General features: G+C 37.9%; 1 protein-coding gene and 1 non-coding gene across 2 annotated transcripts in view; one reads left to right on the top strand and one right to left on the bottom strand.

Moving 5' to 3' along the window:
- Nucleotides 1-411: 411 nt before the first annotated feature.
- Nucleotides 412-19,502, top strand: part of DHX40 (DEAH-box helicase 40) — a 47,396-nt gene continuing 28,305 nt past the window's right edge. The window contains exons 1-7 of the mRNA XM_012770019.2: nt 412-583; nt 1,410-1,577; nt 3,428-3,573; nt 5,674-5,793; nt 6,000-6,227; nt 6,448-6,514; nt 7,443-7,574. Of these exons, the coding sequence (XP_012625473.1) occupies nt 472-583; nt 1,410-1,577; nt 3,428-3,573; nt 5,674-5,793; nt 6,000-6,227; nt 6,448-6,514; nt 7,443-7,574 (973 nt within the window). The 5' untranslated portion in view covers nt 412-471. The remainder of the gene's footprint in view (nt 584-1,409; nt 1,578-3,427; nt 3,574-5,673; nt 5,794-5,999; nt 6,228-6,447; nt 6,515-7,442; nt 7,575-19,502) is intronic.
- LOC142862304 (U7 small nuclear RNA) lies at nt 17,971-18,032 on the bottom strand. The gene has a single exon (XR_012913371.1). It is a non-coding gene; the product is annotated as a U7 small nuclear RNA (small nuclear RNA).

Below are 19,502 nucleotides of genomic sequence, written 5' to 3'. Positions count from 1 at the left end.
CAACTTAAGAGCTGTGTGCCTTAACACAGGAATGGTGAAAATGAGTTGTTGAACACGCACTATGGGATGGTTCCAGTTCCCGGCAAAGGGTCATTTCAGGTCAGGTGTGTGAATGCAGAACAGGCTGCATAGTGACCACTGTGGCAGAGAAAAGGGGTGTCGCTGCGTCCTTTGGCACTCAAGAGGAGAAACTGGAGGGGGCCCGCGGGGATGGGTTAGCAGCAGGAGGCGGAGCACACGTGGCAGTTGGGGGAAAACCCCTGTGGGAGGGGACTTGGCTCCTGGTCCGGTCGCACGGTCTCGGAGCTTTCCAGCCGCTTAGCGCCACGTCAAGGAGCAGCTGCCCCTCCCCTCACTTCGAGTCGCACGCGCGGAAGTAAACACCTCTACGTCATCAGGGCGCGTCCTCGCCTTTCCCCTCCCATCTCTTCAGATCGGTGGACGTGCTCACCTCCGCTCGGGGCCAGGTCTATGTCCCGGTTTCCCGCTGTCGCGGGCAGGGCGCCAAGGCGGCAGGAGGAGGGTGAGCGGTCAAGAGACCTCCTGGAAGAGCGGCCCTCGGCTGTTTCCATCGCTGATAGAGGTGCGGTCCGCGGGACGCTACGGAAGCCAGTGGGAGTTATGGCATGGGGGTTTTGGGGGTTGAAAGTATGCCTTTGGCTGCTAGAGAAGAGTAGGGAGGAAGCCGCGGCGTTCTCTTGGCCCTACAAGCCAGCGGCGAACTTTGCGTCCAGTGAGCACTTTGGCTTAGAGGGGGGCGGTCCCAGACCCAAGTTGGGTGAAAACCTTGCTGGGGGGCAAAAAAGTGAACCCCAACGCCGAAATGCGTTCTGCTCTTAAACAGACTCATAAAGCCTTTGTTCTCTACCCATTCATCCTCCCCCCTCCTTCGTCGGGCCGCCAGCCTGCCTTCGGGTACTGTATGAAGGGAGCCAGTTTCCAGGAGCCAGTTTCCATGGTTACCCACCACTTGGCCTTCTGGGATATCAGTCACTCTGAACAGGGACCTAACTTGAACCATGAATCAGAAGCAAACACAGGTGGCTTCTAATCCAGTTGAGAATTTTCTGCTGTGTTCCAGTTTTTGGTCTGTTGTTTAATAAAATTGGGTTTTGTGCTTCTGTGTAAGTATGCATGTATATACATTGCCTTGCTGTATGCCTACTTTGAAAAGTACTTTGAGTTATGCCTTAGCAAATGCTCAAGTTGTTCAGTTTCATCAAAAAGTTGTTCTGGGCTTATAAACTGTGGCTTATCCATTGTACACAGGAGATTTAACTGAGAAGTCATGGATTAATCCCTTCCAACTCTAAGATTCTATTGCCTTTCTGTTTTCTGTTCTGATAAATTGAGTCAGGGGTATCTTTAGAGGCTTTTTAATTGCACAATTGTTTTTTCTGTTATTACAGAAGAGAAAGGATGCACCTCACAGGAGGGAGGAACTACTCCAACTTTTCCTATTCAGAAACAAAGAAAAAAGCTTATTCAAGCTGTGAGGGACAATTCATTCCTTATTGTTACTGGAAATACAGGAAGTGGTAAAACAACTCAACTCCCCAAATATCTGTATGAAGCAGGTAATTTTATTCTGGGGTAATATTGGGCGCATTTAAAAAATACATCATCTTCTTGAAGACTGATAGGACTTCTATACTGCATAAATGCCCACTATTTGTTTTACAGTCTTACTTCTCTAGATACACCCTCCCCTATGTCTTTCTTGCTTGTTTATGGTCTTATTTCAGATTCAAGAATTAGTTGAGATGGCAAATTTTTCCATTTTTAATTATCTTAATAATCCCAAATAGGAGAATGACATCTAGATACTAAGTCTCTTTTATAGAAGAAGGTTGTGTTGCAGTAGAGAGTTAATCATTGGATATTGAATAATTTTGAGTGAGGAGGAATATGTTGATACCTGTTGCTGACATTAGTATTAATACTTCTTTTTTTTTTTCTCCAGAGCATTATCAGGTAAATATTTATTCCCTGATTCTGCCAGCACCAAGCTAGCTAACAAAATACTCTTAAAGTATGTTAAATAAAATTTTTTGGAGGCTGTTGGTTTGGACTGAGCTCCTGCATTAGCCCAACAAATCAGTCCAAAATGGAGTTACTCATGCTGAAATTCCACCCCACCATGATGAGAAATCAAGTTGTTCATCTGACCTGAGAAATCAGAAGAGAGAGAGTTAATGGCCAAATCCCCAAACAGACCAGTTTTAGAAGGCATGACAACCCCCCCACCCCCCTCACTTTTACCTTTTTTTTTTGAGACAGAGTCTCGCTCTGTTGCCCTGACTAGAGTGCTGTAGTGTCAGCCTAGCTCACAGTAACCTCAAACTCCTGAGCTCAGGCGATACTTCTGCCTCAGCCTCCTGAGTAGCTGGGATTACAGGTGTGTGCCACCATGCCCACCTAATTTTTTCTATATATTTTTAGTTGACCAATTAATTTCTTTCTATTTTTAGTAGAGACGGGGGTCTCGCTCTTGCTCAGGCTGGTTTCGAACTCCTGACCCTGAGCGAGCCTTCCACCTCAGCCTCCCAGAATGCTAGGATTACAGGCGTGAACCACTGCACCTGGCTAAAAGGTGGCATATTTATTTATTTATTTATTTTATTTTATTTATTTTTTTTTTTTGAGACAGAGTCTCGCTTTGTTGCCCAGGCTAGAGTGAGTGCCGTGGCGTCAGCCTAGCTCACAGCAACCTCAAACTCCTGGGCTCGAGCAATCCTTCTGTCTCAGCCTCCCGAGTAGCTGGGACTACAGGCATGCGCCACCATGCCCGGCTAATTTTTTATATATATATCAGTTGGCCAATTAGTTTCTTTCTATTTATAGTAGAGACGGGGTCTCGCTCTTGCTCAGGCTGGTTTTGAACTCCTGACCTTGAGCAATCCGCCCGCCTCGGCCTCCCAGAGAGCTAGGATTACAGGTGTGAGCCACCGCGCCCGGCCAAAGGTGGCATATTTAAATCCAGTTATACTTCTGTGGCAAAGTTAAATTGATTTTAGGAAATGCATAGAATTTCATGGATTCCTAGTTTTAAAATTCAGTAAATCTTTAGACAGAAATTGAACAAAAGAAAATGCTGGGTACAGGTGGCTTGAGCCTCTGCTCCCAGCTTCTTTGGAGTCTGAGGCGGGAAGACAACAGAGAGAGATCTGTCTCAAAAGAAAAAAACAAAAACATAACCTCAATCCTAATTAAAGGATACATATTTCAAATGGTTATTAATATGCATTTTTAGTTTTAATTAATATTTACATTTCCATGGTGCAAAGGCAATACAGTATGTTGCTATGTGCAGGGTTTTCTTTTGGAAACATTGAAGCAGTTTGTATTCATTGCCCAGAAACAATTTAGCTCTTGTAGGAGAAACAATTGCTAACATCATTGTGTTTTTTACCTTTGGTTTTGATAGGGTTTTCACAACATGGTATGATTGGTGTGACTCAGCCACGAAAAGTAGCTGCCATATCAGTTGCACAGAGGGTGGCCGAAGAAATGAAATGCACCTTGGGATCCAAAGTAGGATACCAAGTTCGATTTGATGATTGCAGCTCTAAGGTACAAAAGTTTTGTTAGTATTCATCTAAGTACTAATAACAGAAAGAGTGGGGGAAGTTCTAAAAGTTTTTTAACTTTAAATTTCCATATATATTTTAAAGAAACAGAGCCTTAGAATTTATTTTTGTTGTCCATTGTTAATACTTTAGCTCAGCCCATTTTCTCCCTCCTTAATTAGTTTATAAGTGCCACTTATATTTATTTTTCTTAGGATTCTCTTATTTTATGTTTTTTAGCTGTAAGAATCCTTGACATATAGGTTACATTTGTATTTTAAAAAATTTTATTGTAGTAAAATATACATAATGAAATTGACCATTTTAACCATTTTTTAGGTGTACAATTCAGTGGCATTATGTACATACACAGTGTTGTGTAACATTGTATATTTTCAGAAGTTTTCATTATCCCAAACAGAAACTCTCTATCTATTAAACAATAGATTAATCACTTCAGTACGGCGCTCACCAGCCGTGAAACCTTGCCCACAGCCGGCACTCATAGTCCACACAATAGTTTGTGTGCTGTGCATTGACGATGAATCCATTTTGCTCTTGTATGATGAGGAAAGCACATTGTTTTAAAACACTGAAAGCTTGTTTTACTTTACAGGCAGCTTTACTTGTAATGTAAATCAGAATAGGTAACATATACATATATGTTTTTATTACGTTATTTTTAAATGTTCACAATTTTATTTTGATAAATGAAAAATTAGAAAAGTCATATCACGGCTGTTGGCTAAAGTTGACACTCGGCTGTGCACGTTCATCTGTGGCTATCGACTATAGTCCACGCTCTTACTGAAGTGGTTAAACTTCTCATTTCCCCTCCCCCAAGCCTCTGGTAATCTCTATTTTACTTTCTGTCTCTACAAATTTGCCTGTTCTAGGTACTATTTTGTACTTTGTGTCTTGCTTATTTCACTTAGCATGTTTTCAAGGTTCATCCATGTTGTGTCTTTGTATTCTTGAAGTCAGTGGAAAACTGACAACTTAATTAACAAAGTTAGTTATTAAGTATTAACCATCTTCTATACACACAGCATCAATAAATTTAAAATTGCTTTCTTTTTAATAGTGAATAGTTACAGGATTTCTTAATCCTGTGCTAAATACAGAAGAATCCCTGGTTTACATATGTTCTCTAATAGAAATGGCCATGGCATGTAGCACAAAATGACTCTCCAAAATACTGTCTTTACCTTTCTAGTGATCACTCGTGGGATTTTCTCTCTTTTTTTTCTTTCCTTGTTTTATGTATATCATTGCTGTTACTCCTAATCTTTGGGTGTTTTTCTTACCTTGTTTTATTAATGCTAGTCGAGTGACATTGTTTTTTAATAGGACAATGGGCAGGGAAGAGGAGAGATTGAGTGGGAAGTACCATTTCCTTTACCTTCCCCCCCCAATCCTCTAAAATAGTGGCTGAGGCAAGGACATGTTGTTTCCCACAGCTTGCTCACCTTAAGCTATTGCATTTTCTTGCCACTTTCTATTGACTTTATTGTATTTTCTTATGACTTTTGTTGTTTTATCCAAAAATGCTCACCTTTGTTTGTTTGTTTGTTTTTTTGAGACAGAGTCTTGCTCTGTTGCCTGGGCTAGAGCTAGGCATCAGCCTAGTTCACAGCAACTTCAAACTCCTGGGCTCAAGTGATTCTCCTCCTTCAGCCTCCCTCCTGCCTCAGCCTCCCAAGTAGCTAGGACTATAGGTGTGTGCCACCACACCAGCTAATTTTTTATATTTTTAGTTGTCTGGCTAATTTCTTTCTATTTTTAGTAGAGATGGGGTCTCGCTCTTGCTCAGGCTGGTCTCAAACTCCTGACCTCAAGTGATCCTCCTGCCTTGGCCTGCCAGAGTACTAGGATTACAGGCATGAGCCAGCACACCCGGCCTCACCTTTATTCTTTATCCCTGTTTCTGTATAGATCACAGGTTTCATAACTTACCATTCTTGTTAGACTATTTTATGTATTCTTTAGTCAAATTAGTTTGATCACTTAATGTCTTTACATTTTGGGGAAAAATTTAGTTGGGAAAGTAGTGGTGAATTTTTGTGATACTACAAGTTGATATGCTCTGCTCTTTGAACATTAGGAGACAGCAATCAAATACATGACTGATGGATGTTTACTGAAACATATTCTGGGAGATCCAAATCTTACTAAATTCAGTGTCATTATTTTAGATGAAGCCCATGAGAGAACTCTAACTACAGTGAGTATTAAAATATTGGGTTTTTTTTAGTAAGTAGTTTACTTGTCTGGGGTAGCTTTTTACTGTATAGAGAATTGCCTCCTCTTACTTGTATTAATATTTTAATCTGCTAAAATTGGAGTTTCTTGCTTAGAATAGCAATATATTTAAAATAGGCTTGCTGTTAGGTACACTTGTGACTTATTAGAATATTACTTTTCTTTCAGGATATCTTATTTGGTTTATTGAAGAAACTATTTCAGGAGAAGTCTCCTAACAGGAAGGAGCATTTAAAGGTGGTCGTAATGTCAGCAACTATGGAATTAGCCAAACTGTCTGCGTTCTTTGGAAATTGTCCAATATTTGATATACCTGGAAGGCTTTATCCAGTCAGAGAGAAATTCTGCAATTTGATTGGCCCACGAGACAGAGAAAATACTGCATATATTCAAGCGGTATTACTTGGCATCCTTTTTATGTCTTTTTTTTTTTATATCTATGATTCTAATTAATTGGGTAGTTTGGTAATTCATTTGTTCCCTACTATATTAATGACAGCCCTTATGGGTCGTAGGACTTTTGAGAACCAAATTTAGTTTTTCTGTGGCGTAAGGGAGGTGGTGGTAGGGGAATGACTATTGTGATAGCATATTATGCTTGTGTTTTTTGCTTTAGATCGTGAAAGTGACCATGGATATCCATTTGAATGAAATGGCTGGAGACATCTTGGTTTTTCTAACTGGTAAGCATTCAGTATCTGGTTTAAAAATGTTTACTATTTGTAATTGAGGAATGTGGCACCCAGATAGAATGCTGCCTCTGTTGGGAAATCTGGGTCTTTCTTAACTACTGCCTTAGTTTTTTATGTTTATCTGACTAGCTTTAGATAAAAGCTATCTCAAATGTCAGGCTCGTTACTAAATATTTGTAAGTGCACTGACGTTTTAGAAGAAAGAAATTAAATGGTTAAGTATTATTTTTATTGGTCTATCTTATATGGAGCTATAACCTAACTAAACAGACCTGAATCTGAATGATTAATTTCATTATTTCAGAAAACATCCCACCAGCTTTTTTCTTCTTCGAGTGGTGGAATGGTACTATGTGAAAGTGGTACATGAGGTGTGGAATCCATGTATACTAGACAAGCCTTTGGCTTTCTATGGAGGTCAAAAAATAAAAGTTAAATCCCAGATTAGTGGTGTAACTTTTCAAGTAGCAGCACTCTACTAAAAGGAATGAGTCACTCCCTTGCTTATCTTCTATTCTACCTTGTACTAAGGTCAGAAGTAAGACATTGTAGCAATCTCTTTGCCTTTTGAAGGTTATTTAAGTGTTTTGAAATATACCCAAATGCAATGGCTTCTGGATTAACTGACCCTATGTTAACAATTTAGTGAGTCCTCTCAAATAACTGTGTTAACAAGATGAAAGTCTAGAAGATGATAAACATTTTTATTCCTTTAGAGATTTAAATTCCTTGGAAACTGGTGTGTCTTCTACTTTGAATTTTATTGTTGAAATTTGGTATAATTTATGTGTTCATCTTCTTCAGATCAAATGAGATTTAAAATAACTCTTAGGCAAAACTAATTTTAATCTTGACTTTTTTATTCTTAAATTAATTTTGCTGTTCAGTTGCTGAAATTTTTTCCTCTCTCCCATTTTAGGCCAGTTTGAAATCGAAAAAAGTTGTGAGTTACTTTTTCAGATGGCAGAGTCTGTTGATTATGATTATGATGTTCAAGATACCACCCTAGATGGCTTGTTAATATTGCCATGTTATGGATCTATGACAACAGGTAATCTTCACTAGAATAGAAAATTTGACTGATTTTTTGAAAACTTTTTATTGTATAATCATATATATAGAAGAGCACACAGTTCTTAAGTGTTTAGGTCAATGAATTTCACAGACTTACCTCATCTTTGTAACCAACACCCAGATCATGAAAAAGAACACTTAGAGAACTAGCATCCCTTGAGAGAAGTGATTTTTTTTTTTTTTTTTTTTTTTTTTTTTTGAGACAGAGTCTGACTTTGTTGCCCAGACTAGAGTGAGTGCCGCGGCGTCAGCCTGGGTCACAGCAACCTCAATCTCCGGGGCTCAGCGATCCTCCTGCCTCAGCCTCCTGAGTAGCTGGGACTACAGGCATGCGCCACCATGCCCGGCTAATTTTTTTGTATATATATTTTTAGTTGGTCAATTAATTTATTTCTATTTTTGGTAGAGACGGGGTCTCGCTCAAGCTGGTTTCGAACTCCTGACCTTGAGCAATCCACCCGCCTCGGCCTCCCAAAGTGCTAGGATTACAGGCGTGAGCCACCGCGCCCGGCCGAGAGAAGTGATTTTTGCTTGAAGTCTTTTCAGTCACTTTTTGAAGAGCCTTAGGTGTCCCTCTTAGTATTGTTAATAGTGGGCTATGTTCTGTCCCAGCAAAACAAAAATATTGGTGGGAATATTTTGAAATTAGGACTATAGTTTCTTTTTCTTTATTTTCTTTTTTTTGAGACAAAGTTTTCCCCTGTTGCCTGGGCCTGAGTAGCTAGGACTGCACATAACACCACACCTAGCTAAACTTTTTTCTTTTCTTTTCTTTTCTTTTCTTTTCTTTTCTTTTCTTTTCTTTTCTTTTCTTTTCTTTTCTTTTCTTTTCTTTTCTTTTCTTTTCTTTTCTTCTCTTTTCTTCTCTTTTCTTCTCTTTCTCTTTCTCTTTCTCTTTCTCTTTCTCTTTCTCTTTCTCTTTCTCTTCCTCCCTCCCTCTCTCTCTCTCTCTCTCTCTCTCTCTCTCTCTTCTCTCTCTCTCTCTCTCTCTCTCTCTCTCTCTCTCTCTCTCTCTCTCTTTCTCTCTTTCTCTCTTTCTCTCTTTCTCTCTTTCTCTCTTTCTCTCTTTCTTTCTTTCTTTCTTTCTTTCTTTCATCTATCTTTCTTTCTTTCTTTTTCTTTTCTTTTCTTTTTTTTCTTTCTTTCTTTCTTTCTTTCTTTCTTTCTTTCTTTCTTTCTTTTTTTTTTTGGTAGAGACAGGTTCTTGCTATGTTGCCCAGGCTGGTCTTGGATTCCTGGCCTCAAGGAATCCTGCTGCCCAGGCCTCCCAAAGTGCTAGGATAACAGGCATAAGCCACCACTGCTCCTGGCCTGAGGACTGTAGTTTCTTGATAGTAGTCCCAGAAATCACACCTAATTTTCCATTGCCACATAATTTTTAGAAATTGTACATATCCAGATATATCTAAGACTAAACACAGTGGATTGTTTTGCTTTTAACTAGCCACACATTAGTTTGCTTTTCAAGAATGATCCTGCTCTTTTGTGAATTCCAGGAGCAAATGCAAACTCTTGTTTTGATATTTGGTCATAATAAATATTGTTGAATGAGGTTTAAAATTTGTGAAACTTCTATTATGAAATTTATCTTGTAAAACTAAAGGGAAGTTAACCATAGCCTCCTATTTGGAGTTTGATTGGGATTAGCATTTAAATGTTTTTATATTTTATGTGCATTATAGTTTTTGTTGAGTAGGTGATTCTTATACTTACACTAACAAAAAAAAGTTTTGAAATATATGTGTCAGTAAAGAACCACAGACATGTGCTTTTTGGGATCTTTTGTGGTGATATTAGGCTCTTACTCTCTATGTTGAAGCACAGATCTCTATTTTAGATTTTTACATCGTCAAAGGAATTCTTAGGGTCATTATTGGATATTTAAGGTTCTTATTGTTTTTTGTCAATTTGATCCACTGACCCTTTTATTATTTATTTTATAACTGATAAATTCAAAGCCCATTATGGTTGCTTTGTTATTAACCATTAACTAAATATATATATATTTTTTCTATGTAAATAATTTCATTCTTACTACCACATTGAAAATAATGTTCTGTATCTGTTATTGCCTCTAATTTAACTTCCTGAAATCTGGGGTTGCTAGTGATTTATTTCATGTATCATGAAATAGATCATGATTTCAAGTATCATGCCTTTTTTCTATTTGTGTTTTGATTTTTGTGATACGAATGATAGTATCCTTGAAATGCAGTCCTCTGAGATAATATTTAATTATCTGTTTCTCCCAACTATTCTTTCTTGGAGGCTGTTGGCAGACCTCCCTCTCCTCCCCTCCTTTGTCCCTGCTTAAATTATTGTTTCTTAAGGTTTCATCCTTAGCTTGCTGTTTTCTTAGAATTCTCTGTTTTGGAGAGGTTGGCTCCTGGGATTCACCTGTCATTTCTGTGGATGACTCCTGAGAGCTGTCCCTAGTTCAGTCTCACTCTGTGCACTAGACCTCCTAGGTCTCCTCACTGGGCTTTCTGGTCTGTGCATCATGTCATCTCAGATCATTCAATCCAAGCAAGCGGCAACTCCTACAGGTTTTCTATTACATTTATGTTGTAAAGATTGTTCATTCTTCTTTTTCTCTTTTTACTCATTGCTAGAGTTGTGGATTCTCAATTTGCTTTCCTGAGTTGTTTGCATAGCCTGCTAACTCATCTTTCTGATTTAATTTACCATCCTACCTGCAGTGGTAAGCATAATTTTCTAAAAGCACAGCTCTGATTATATCAGAACTCCATTGGATACTTTCAGCCATTCCCTACTGCCAACTGAATTAAAATGCCAGTTTAATAACCTGGTATTCATTATGTTTCCAGCATTACTTCAACCTGTTTTCAGCCTTAATTTCCAGTGTATGTGATTTTCTATATTGGCGTATATGTATGAATGGTGAAGATGTGTGACTAGGTGTGATAAATCTTAGTTTCTCTTCTGATTCCAAAGGCGAGCTGCTAGTGATTCATTTTGAACTTAATAATATTTATTGTAGCAGTTTAGAACACTGCAAAGAAGCAGTCATATGTTGGTGAGTAGGTATTGAGTAATGGGTGAGGTAGAGTTGGATGAAGTAGGGAGAGAGTGGCAGGTACTTGGGATCTTAGGATTTCTTTTTTAGCTTAATTAATACAACGTAGGACTTAATTTTCTTTATAATTGGCAGTTTGGGCGATGGAGAGAGACATTATTATAATATTATTTCCTATTATGTTTCAGGGATAGAAAACTTGCACTTGGGAGTGGGGAGAGGGACGGGGGGGGGTTCAAAATGTCCCCTAGTTAGGTTTAGTGAATAGGCAAAAATTATGAGGTAAATATTTTATATTTTGCTATTATTTCTGGACTAGCCATGAGGGTTGCTACCTGTTTTGAAGGGACATTTTAAAATACCTCCCTAACTGACATCCAGAGTTCTCATCTGTCAAAAGTGGAGAGGTGCTATACAACCTTCTGCCAAGGTTGTATGATCCTGCTCACTGGGCTGGCCTCCCCCTAACCCCTGCTCTTTGTGATACCTGTTCTCTCAAGCTCAAAATATAGGAGATATCACTTCTTTTCATCCCTCATCCATTATGTTACTCTGTGTTTGCCATTTCCTTAACCGGAACTCTTCCTTTTCCTTTTATTCTCCCCTGTCACTGGCTGAATCTGGCTATTTTGTTTTACTAGTGCAGGCAACTTTATAAAAACCTTATCTGTATTCTCATGACTTTGATCTCTTCCTTGTTTGAACCTCTTTGTGCTTTGGTGTACCTCTGTGGCACTTAATACATTCTACCTTGTGTTATGGTTGTCTTATCCTCTCTATGAGATTGTGAACTTCTTGAAGGCAAGTGCTATATGCTGAAAAAGTCCTGAGTAAATATTGGTTAAACTAAGTTCCAGATTTTCTATTTTCTGCTGACACTCTTTTAATGTCTTGCATCAGATACTATATCTAGAACCTTATTCTTTTTTTTTTTTTTTTTTTTTGAGACAGAGTCTCACTTTGTTGCCCAGGCTAGAGTGAGTGTCGTAGCGTCAGCCTAGCTCACAGCAACCTCAAACTCCTGGGCTCAAGCAATCCTGCTGCCTCTGCCTCTCGCGTAGCTGGGACTACAGGCATGCGCCACCATGCCTGGCTAGATTTTTCAATATATATTAGTTGACCAATTAATTTCTTTCTATTTATAGTAGAGACAGGGTCTCACTCTTGTTCAGGCTGGTTTTGAACTCCTGACCTCGAGCAATCCGCCTGCCTTGGCCTCCCAGAGTGCTAGGATTACTGCCATGAGCCACTGCGCCCGGCCTAGAACCTTATTCTTATTTCTCTCACAACTTTGCCTTCTTCTGACTTTCTCTTTTTTGTCCAAGGTATTGCAATTCTTCTGTCTTGTCATGCATCTAGGGAAAGCCTAATTGCATAAAAGTTTATGAGCTAAAATATACCAGTTATTTTATAAATGGCAAATATTTGCATATAATTAGAGAATTTTAGCACTGAAAGTAATTTTGTAATTCATTGCTTTTTAGCCTTTTTTGGAGTGTGGGGATCTCAGATTCCTTTTAAAAGGTGATGAAAACCACAGCTTTTTTCCTCTAGAAAAATGCACATATGCCCTCATGTATGTTTTTTTTTTTTTAAGACAGAGTCTCACTTTGTTATCCAGGCTAGAGTGAGTGTTGTGGCGTCAGCCTAGCTCACAGCCACCTCAAACTCCTGGGCTCAAGCAATCCTACTGCCTCAGCCTCCCAAATAGCTGGGACTACAAGCATGTGCCACCATGCCCGGCTAATTATATATATATATATATATATATATATATATATATATATATATATATATTTTAGTTGGCCAATTTCTTTCTATTTACAGTAGGCATGGAGTCTTGCTCTAGCGCAGGCTGGTTTCGAACTCCTGACCTCGAGCAAACCGCCCACCTCGGCCTCCCAGAGTGCTAGGATTACAGGCGTGAGCCACTGCGCCCAGCCCCCTCATGTATTTTTTTACATAATCAGACTTCCTTATTTTACAGATAGAGGCTAAGTGATATTCATATGGCTGATCTGCATTTGATAACTGGTGGTTTATTCAATAGACGGGGATATAACAGCATTTGTATTTTTAGAATACATGGAGAAAAGGAAAGGAGCTCTATCTTGGGTTAGTGTCTAATTTTTTTGTTTTGTTTTTTTTGAAAAGGTCTTACCATGTAGCCCAGGCTGAACTTGGACTCCTGGGCTAAAAAGATCTTCCCGCTTCAGCTTCTCAAGTAGCTGAGGCTACAGGCATGTGCCACCATACTCAGCTAGTGCATAACAGTTTAAGAGAAAAACCTATTCATGTAGATCATGACATAAATCCACAATTAGTTTGTTCTTTCTTTTGCCTACAAAATAGAACATTACCTCAATGTGGCAAGTACCTAGAATTTGACTTTGTCTAAGATAGATTCTTTTTTTTTTGAGACAGAGTCTCGCTTTTGTTGCCCAGGCTAGAGTGAGTGCCGTGGCATTAGCCTAGCTCACAGCAACCTCAAACTCCTGGGCTCAAACAATCCTGCCTTAGCCTCCCAAGTAGCTGGGACTGCAGGCATGCGCCATCATGCCCGGCTAATTTTTTCTATATATATTAGTTGGCCAATTAATTTCTTTCTATTTATAGTAGGGACAGGGTATCACTCTTGCTCAGGCTGGTTTTGAACTCCTGACCTTGAGCAATCCGCCTGTCTTGGCCTCCCAGAGTGCTAGGATTACAGGAGTGAGCCACCAAGCCCGGCCTAAGATAGATTCTTTAGATGTTAAGATTAAACATGTGGGGGAAGAAGGCTAGTGAGCATCATATAAAAACTTGTAGTCTGTGGAGTCTCCCTTAATAGGAAAATTTTTTGTCTCATAAAGAAATATGTAATTTATACTTATTTTTAACAAAATCAGTAAAGTAAGGAAAATAATTAAAATCATCCAGATCCGTCCGGGCGCGGTGGCTCACGCCTGTGATCCTAGCACTCTGGGAGGCCGAGGTGGGCGGATTGCTCAAGGTCAGGAGTTCAAAACCAGCCTGAGCGAGACCCCGTCTCTCCCATAAAAATAGAAAGAAATTAATTGGCCAACTAATATATATAATATAAAAATCAGCCGGGCATGGTGGTGCCTGCCTGTAGTCCCAGCTACTCGGGAGGCTGAGGCAGGAGGATCGCTTGAGCCCAGGAGTTTGAGGTTGCTGTGAGCTAGGCTGACACCACGGCACTCACTCTAGCCTAGGCAAGAAAGCGAGACTCTGTCTCAAAAAAAAAAAAAAAAAAAAATCACCCAGATCCACCAACACAACTACGTGATAATCACTATTAACATTTTGAGGCATATTCTCTTTTTTTCTTTTTTTTTTTGAGATAGAGTGTCACTCCTGGGCTAGAGTACTGTGGCATCAGCCTAGCTCACGGCAATCTCCAACTCCTGGGCTCAAGCAGTCCTGAGTAGCTGGGACTACAGGCATGTGCCACCATGCCTGGCTAATTTTTTCTATATATTTTTAGTTGTCCAGCTAATTTCTTTCTTTTTTTTTTTTGAGACAGAGTCTCACTTTGTTGCCCAGGCTAGAGTGAGTGCCATGGCATCAGCCTAGCTCATAGCAACCTCAATCTTCTAGGCTCAAGCAATCCTGCTGCCTCAGCCTCCGGAGTAGCTGGGACTACAGGCATGTGCCACCATGCCTGGCTAATTTTTTCTATACTTTTAGTTGTCCAGATAATTTCTTTCTATTTTTAGTAGAGACGGGGTCTCACTCTTGCTCAGGCTGGTCTCGAACTCCTAATCTAAATGATCCGCTCGCCTTGGCCTTCCAGAGTGCTATGATTACAGGCGTGAGCCACCGCGCCCGGCCTCAATTTTCTTTTTAAAAAACTAGTTAATTGAGGATACAATGATACGGTTTCATTATAAACAATTCAAGCAGCATACAGAATTAGGAAAGTAAAAGTAAAGAAATTACCTCAAATTTTTCCATCCAGAAATAAGTATATTTATATTTTTGGGAAAACTTTATTGAGACATCAATATGTGTGTGTGTGTGTGTGTGTTTGTACGTGTGTATGTATGTGTATGTATAAACATATAGAAGGATAGGTAGGTAGGTTGATAGAAATACTTTTTAAAAGTGAGATTATACTATTAGTTGCTTTTTATAAAAGTATTAATATTTTAACTTGAATTTACTTGAAGCAATTGTTAAACTTCAAGTAAATCTTTTTCTTTACCACATGAGATAATATTTTATAAAAGATTGCTTTAAGGATTAAAAAGATGAAAAATATTAAGAAGTTAATATCTTTTTTTAACCCATATTTTATTAGAGACATTATTTGTTGACTTTATTTGAAAGATAAAGATATAAGCACTTTTAATTTTTTTATCTCCTCCCTTATTGTTATATTGTTCACATGTATTCAGTGTTCATCATCAGTCCTTTAGCATGGTTTTTCCATTCCTAAGTTTTTGTTGTTGTTGTTAATTTTAGATTGGCTGGATTTTGTTAACTTTTTTTTTTTTTTGACAGAAGGGCCCATGAGTACTATAATTTATTTATTTATTTTAGTCCTTTTATGTTTGAGAATGTCTGGCTTTTTGCCTTTATACTTGAACTACATCTTGGCTGGGTTTATGTTCTTGGGTCACACTTTTTTTTCCTTAGAACTTGGTAGACGTTGTCCTGTTGTCTTCTGGCATTGAATGTTGCTGTGGAGAAGTCTGAGGCCAGCCTGATTTTTTTCCCCTCCTTGTAAGTGACTTGCTTTTTCTGTCTGATTGCCTGAAGATTTCTATTTTTATCCACAAAGTTCAATAGTTTTAATTACGGTGTTTTTTGGTGTTAATTTAGATTAAAATTTCCTGGAATTTGATGTGCTCTTTTTAAAAATCAACTTTATTGAGATATGATTTATATATAATAAAATATGTTTGTTTCAAGTATATAGTAGATTAAGTTTTGACAGCGTATATACCTCTGTAACCATCGCTCCATCACAGACATGATCAAGAACATTTCTGATGTGCTCTTTTGATCTGCAGATTCAATTTTTCATTTCAGGGAAATTCTCTTGTGTTGTATCTTTGAATATAGCTTATTTCCCATTTGTTAGTTTTCAGGGACACCAATTATTCATATGTTGGATCGTCTGCTTCTCATATTTTTAAAATTCCTTTCCTTTATCTTTTTCAGCTGCATTTAATTATTATCTCAAGGCTTTCCATGTCAGGAGTTTGATTTGCAGCTGTGTTAGTGAGAATTTTCAGGGTATTTTTGACTCACCCAAATGACTTCTTGAAGCAGGACAGAGTTTGAGCTGAGCAGTGTTGTACCTCTTCTGCTCTCGAGTCTTCTTTTCTCCCTCTTTGATTGACAGCTTTTGAAGTTTATTGCATTAAGTTTCTTTTATTAATACACAAACATTTCTGCTTTGGACTCCTTTTTGGGGGGATTTGGGACTAGAATTTCTGCTTTGGGCTCTTTTTTGGGGGAATTTTGGACAAGAAATTCTATGAGGAAGGTTCAGTGGCCTTCACATATACATACAATGCATGTTTTTAGGAACATTACTCCATTAAGAGTGTTGAGTGGTCTTTCCTCAATAACCTTGGTAGACTTTGGAACTTCTTTCTGACTCTGTGCCATTTTTTTTCTCCTTTTTTTTTTTTTTTTTTTTTTTTTAAGAGACAGGGTCTTGCTCTGTCACCCAGGCTGGAGTACAATGGCCTGATCATAGCTCACTGCAACCTCAATCTCCTGAGCTCAAGTGATCCTCCTGTCTCAGCCTCCCGAGTAGCTGGGACTACAGGTGCGTGCCAGTGCACCCAACTAATTTTTTTGTTTTTTGTAGAGATGGGGGTCTTGCTGTGTTGCGCAGGCTGGTCTTGAACTCCTGGGCTCAAGTGATCTCTTTCCTCAGCCTCCCAAAGTGCTGGGATTACAGGTGTAAGCCACCATGCCTGACCTTTGTCCTTCATATTAATAACATCCTGGTACCTCATCAGGTACTGGAATAAGTGGGGTAAGGTGTATCAGAATCTTTCATTGGTGGGAAAATCAGAGAATGGATGTAATCAGGAAGATTATTATATATTAATGAAAGTATTTTCCCTTTCCTTCCTAGAAGGTGAGAACATGCTTTAGGAATATAAGTATTTAATTTGTTTCCAACTCTTTATAAACAAACATAAAACTGGCATGTGTTTGTAACTAGAATATGGTGGTAAAGTGTGTGGGAAAATGTAAAATGTGGAACAGATGTGAGTCTTGTCAAAACAGCCATTTCAGAGCTTTTTAATTGACTATTGTGAACAAAATGGTAAATCTGAAATTTTACTTGAACTAAAAACTAAAACAAATCAGGGACTTTTAGAAATAGGTTGATTGAAAACAGATATTTATTATGGATAAATGTGTTCAGAAAGGACATTTCTAATGTATATAAAATTTTCAGGTAAAATGAGATTTTAAAGGTAGAGGGATCTTAATTTATCATTTATATAATGTATTTTTGATTTATTAATTAATTCCACAACTATTTATTAAGTACTTACTATAAGCCAGGCATTGATTTAGGTATAGGGGGTGTGCCTTGAATAAAAGAAAGACCTTGTCTTTGTGTAGCTAGATTGTAGTAAAGTAAATTGGTGATAAATAAATGTATAAACATAAAACATGAACTAAAAGGTAGCATATTACTCATTTGAGCTATCTAGAAGAAATGAGCTACCTAAACCTAAGAAATAACTGAAAAAAAAATTAACACATATGCTTTTCACCAGATTCTTTAAATCTGAAATAAAAGGTTTTTTGGAATTATTTTTTGATTTATATCAACACTTCTCCAGGGATAACATTTTGTGACCTTTTTAGCACTTATTACTTGCAGAATTAATTTCACTGTGATATGGAGAAATAGCAACATTACTTTGTTTTAAATTTGCCTATGTATATGTAAATCTTGGACCAGTACTTTAGCTTTTTGGGCTTTGGTTTTTTATTCATAAAATGAGATGGTTGGCCTACTTCTATGATTTTAAAACTGTGTTCATCTGTGCCACTCTTTTTCTCCCTTATAATAGTTCAACTCTGTTATGTTATAAAAATTATATTGGGAGTACATAGATCTTTATAAGATTTTATTTGAAAACAGGTTTTCACTTCATCTTTTTTTTTTTACATTGAGGTTTTGCTTTGTTGCCCAGGCTGGACTCGAACACCTGGGCTCAAGTAATCCTCCCACCCCAGCTTCCTTAATAGTTGGTACTACAGGCACACACCACTGTGCCTGCCCTATTACTTTATCTTTTTTTTAAATTTTAAATTTATTTTATTTCTGTTATAATAATACATTTTTTCAGAGAGTCTTCTGGTGAGGACCAGAAAACCTGCTAGACCAATTCTAAAAGAGCTGTAACTGCTACTTTATCTTTTTGAGATTTTCTTGGCTGCTGGAAAGAAAATAATTTGAAGTTGTTCATGTAGAAAAAGTGAATTTTCTAAAGGAATATGTGCATATCTTCTGGAAATCAAATGAGGCATTTAAAAATATTTCTCTAATATATATGTACTACTTAGCAATATATGTAATAGTAAACACATATAAAAATTCAAAAGGATGCTGTGAAAAATAGAAATGCTAACAATTTCTTTTATATCCCAGTAGATTGTCTTATGTATTCCTTGGAATGATTACTCCTAATTTTTGGATATCATTGATTTCCACCCAACTCCCTTGCATTAAAGTTCCTTGATCTCTTCCTTTATCCTACCTCAGTCAACCATTCATATTCTTACATCCTAGAATTTATCATTACTATCATTTTTGACATCTCAATTTTAAACATCTGCTCTCTGATGATTACTTCCTGTTTCTACCAACTCACTTACCCTACTTCCTTATTCAACAGTTTTCAGAGTGCATTGAGACTTGTCCTTTACCAGCCTTCTCTTATCTCCTTTCTCTCAAGCTGTTATGATTTCCTTGCATACATCCTTAACTTTCTTGCCCTGTTTTCTGCTTAACCTGGCAAGGCTGGCCAAAACCATGTTTCTACTTATATCACAGTCATTTTCTTAAGCCTGGGAAGTGCCAGGAACCTAAAACTACTCTCTTGTCAATTCTCATGGCTCATTCATACTTTGTTCTCTTTAGGCTAGCTTTCCCTAATCCATATCTATGTATATTAGTTATTTCCCTGTGGTTCACAAATTTATTCTTCCTCTTTGTGAGAGACTAACCTAGTTAAATTGAACATCTCTTGGACCTTATTCCATATCCACCAGAGAATTAAATTGACTTAGCTTGGGGAAAATATTTATCCTTGGTCCTGTAAACTATGACCAGAGGAGCAAGGTACCATACTATTAGATAAGTACTGCTGCTGGGGCCCACCCTTCAGAATTTGTGGGTAGTAGAAATGAATGTGGCATTATTTCTTTCAAGAAGTAGTCATGAGTTAGGCAGATACCCTCTACCCCACCCCCAAAAAACTGCTTAGCCAATCAATCTTTAAGGCAGAGAGAAGTCCTTAATCTGGAGTTCATGAGTACCCAAAAGAGAATCTCTGAATACCCTAAAATTATTTGAAATATTTTTGTGAGTTTATATATGTGCCTTTTAATGGAGAGGAGGGCTACAGTTAAAATGTCTTCAAAGGGAGCTCTGACCAAAGGACTCTGCTGTAGGGGTTTTTTTTTTTCCTAGCAATAATAACCTATGATTCCATGGATTTAGAAATCTTAACAGTCAAAGGTGAAGAAGAAATAGTTTTTGCTATTATATTTTGAATTTAAGATTATTAAAGAAATGAAAATATAATTTTTAATGAAAAGAGTGAGTTCTTTAAGACTTGAGTTTGACAAATGCATGTTGTAAATCAGTATTTTCTC

This window comes from Microcebus murinus, chromosome 18 (assembly GCF_040939455.1).
Source record: "Microcebus murinus isolate Inina chromosome 18, M.murinus_Inina_mat1.0, whole genome shotgun sequence".
Lineage (NCBI taxonomy): Eukaryota > Metazoa > Chordata > Mammalia > Primates > Cheirogaleidae > Microcebus > Microcebus murinus.
The sequence above is the reverse complement of the archived record's forward strand: the minus strand, read 5'-3'. Positions and strand labels throughout refer to the sequence as shown.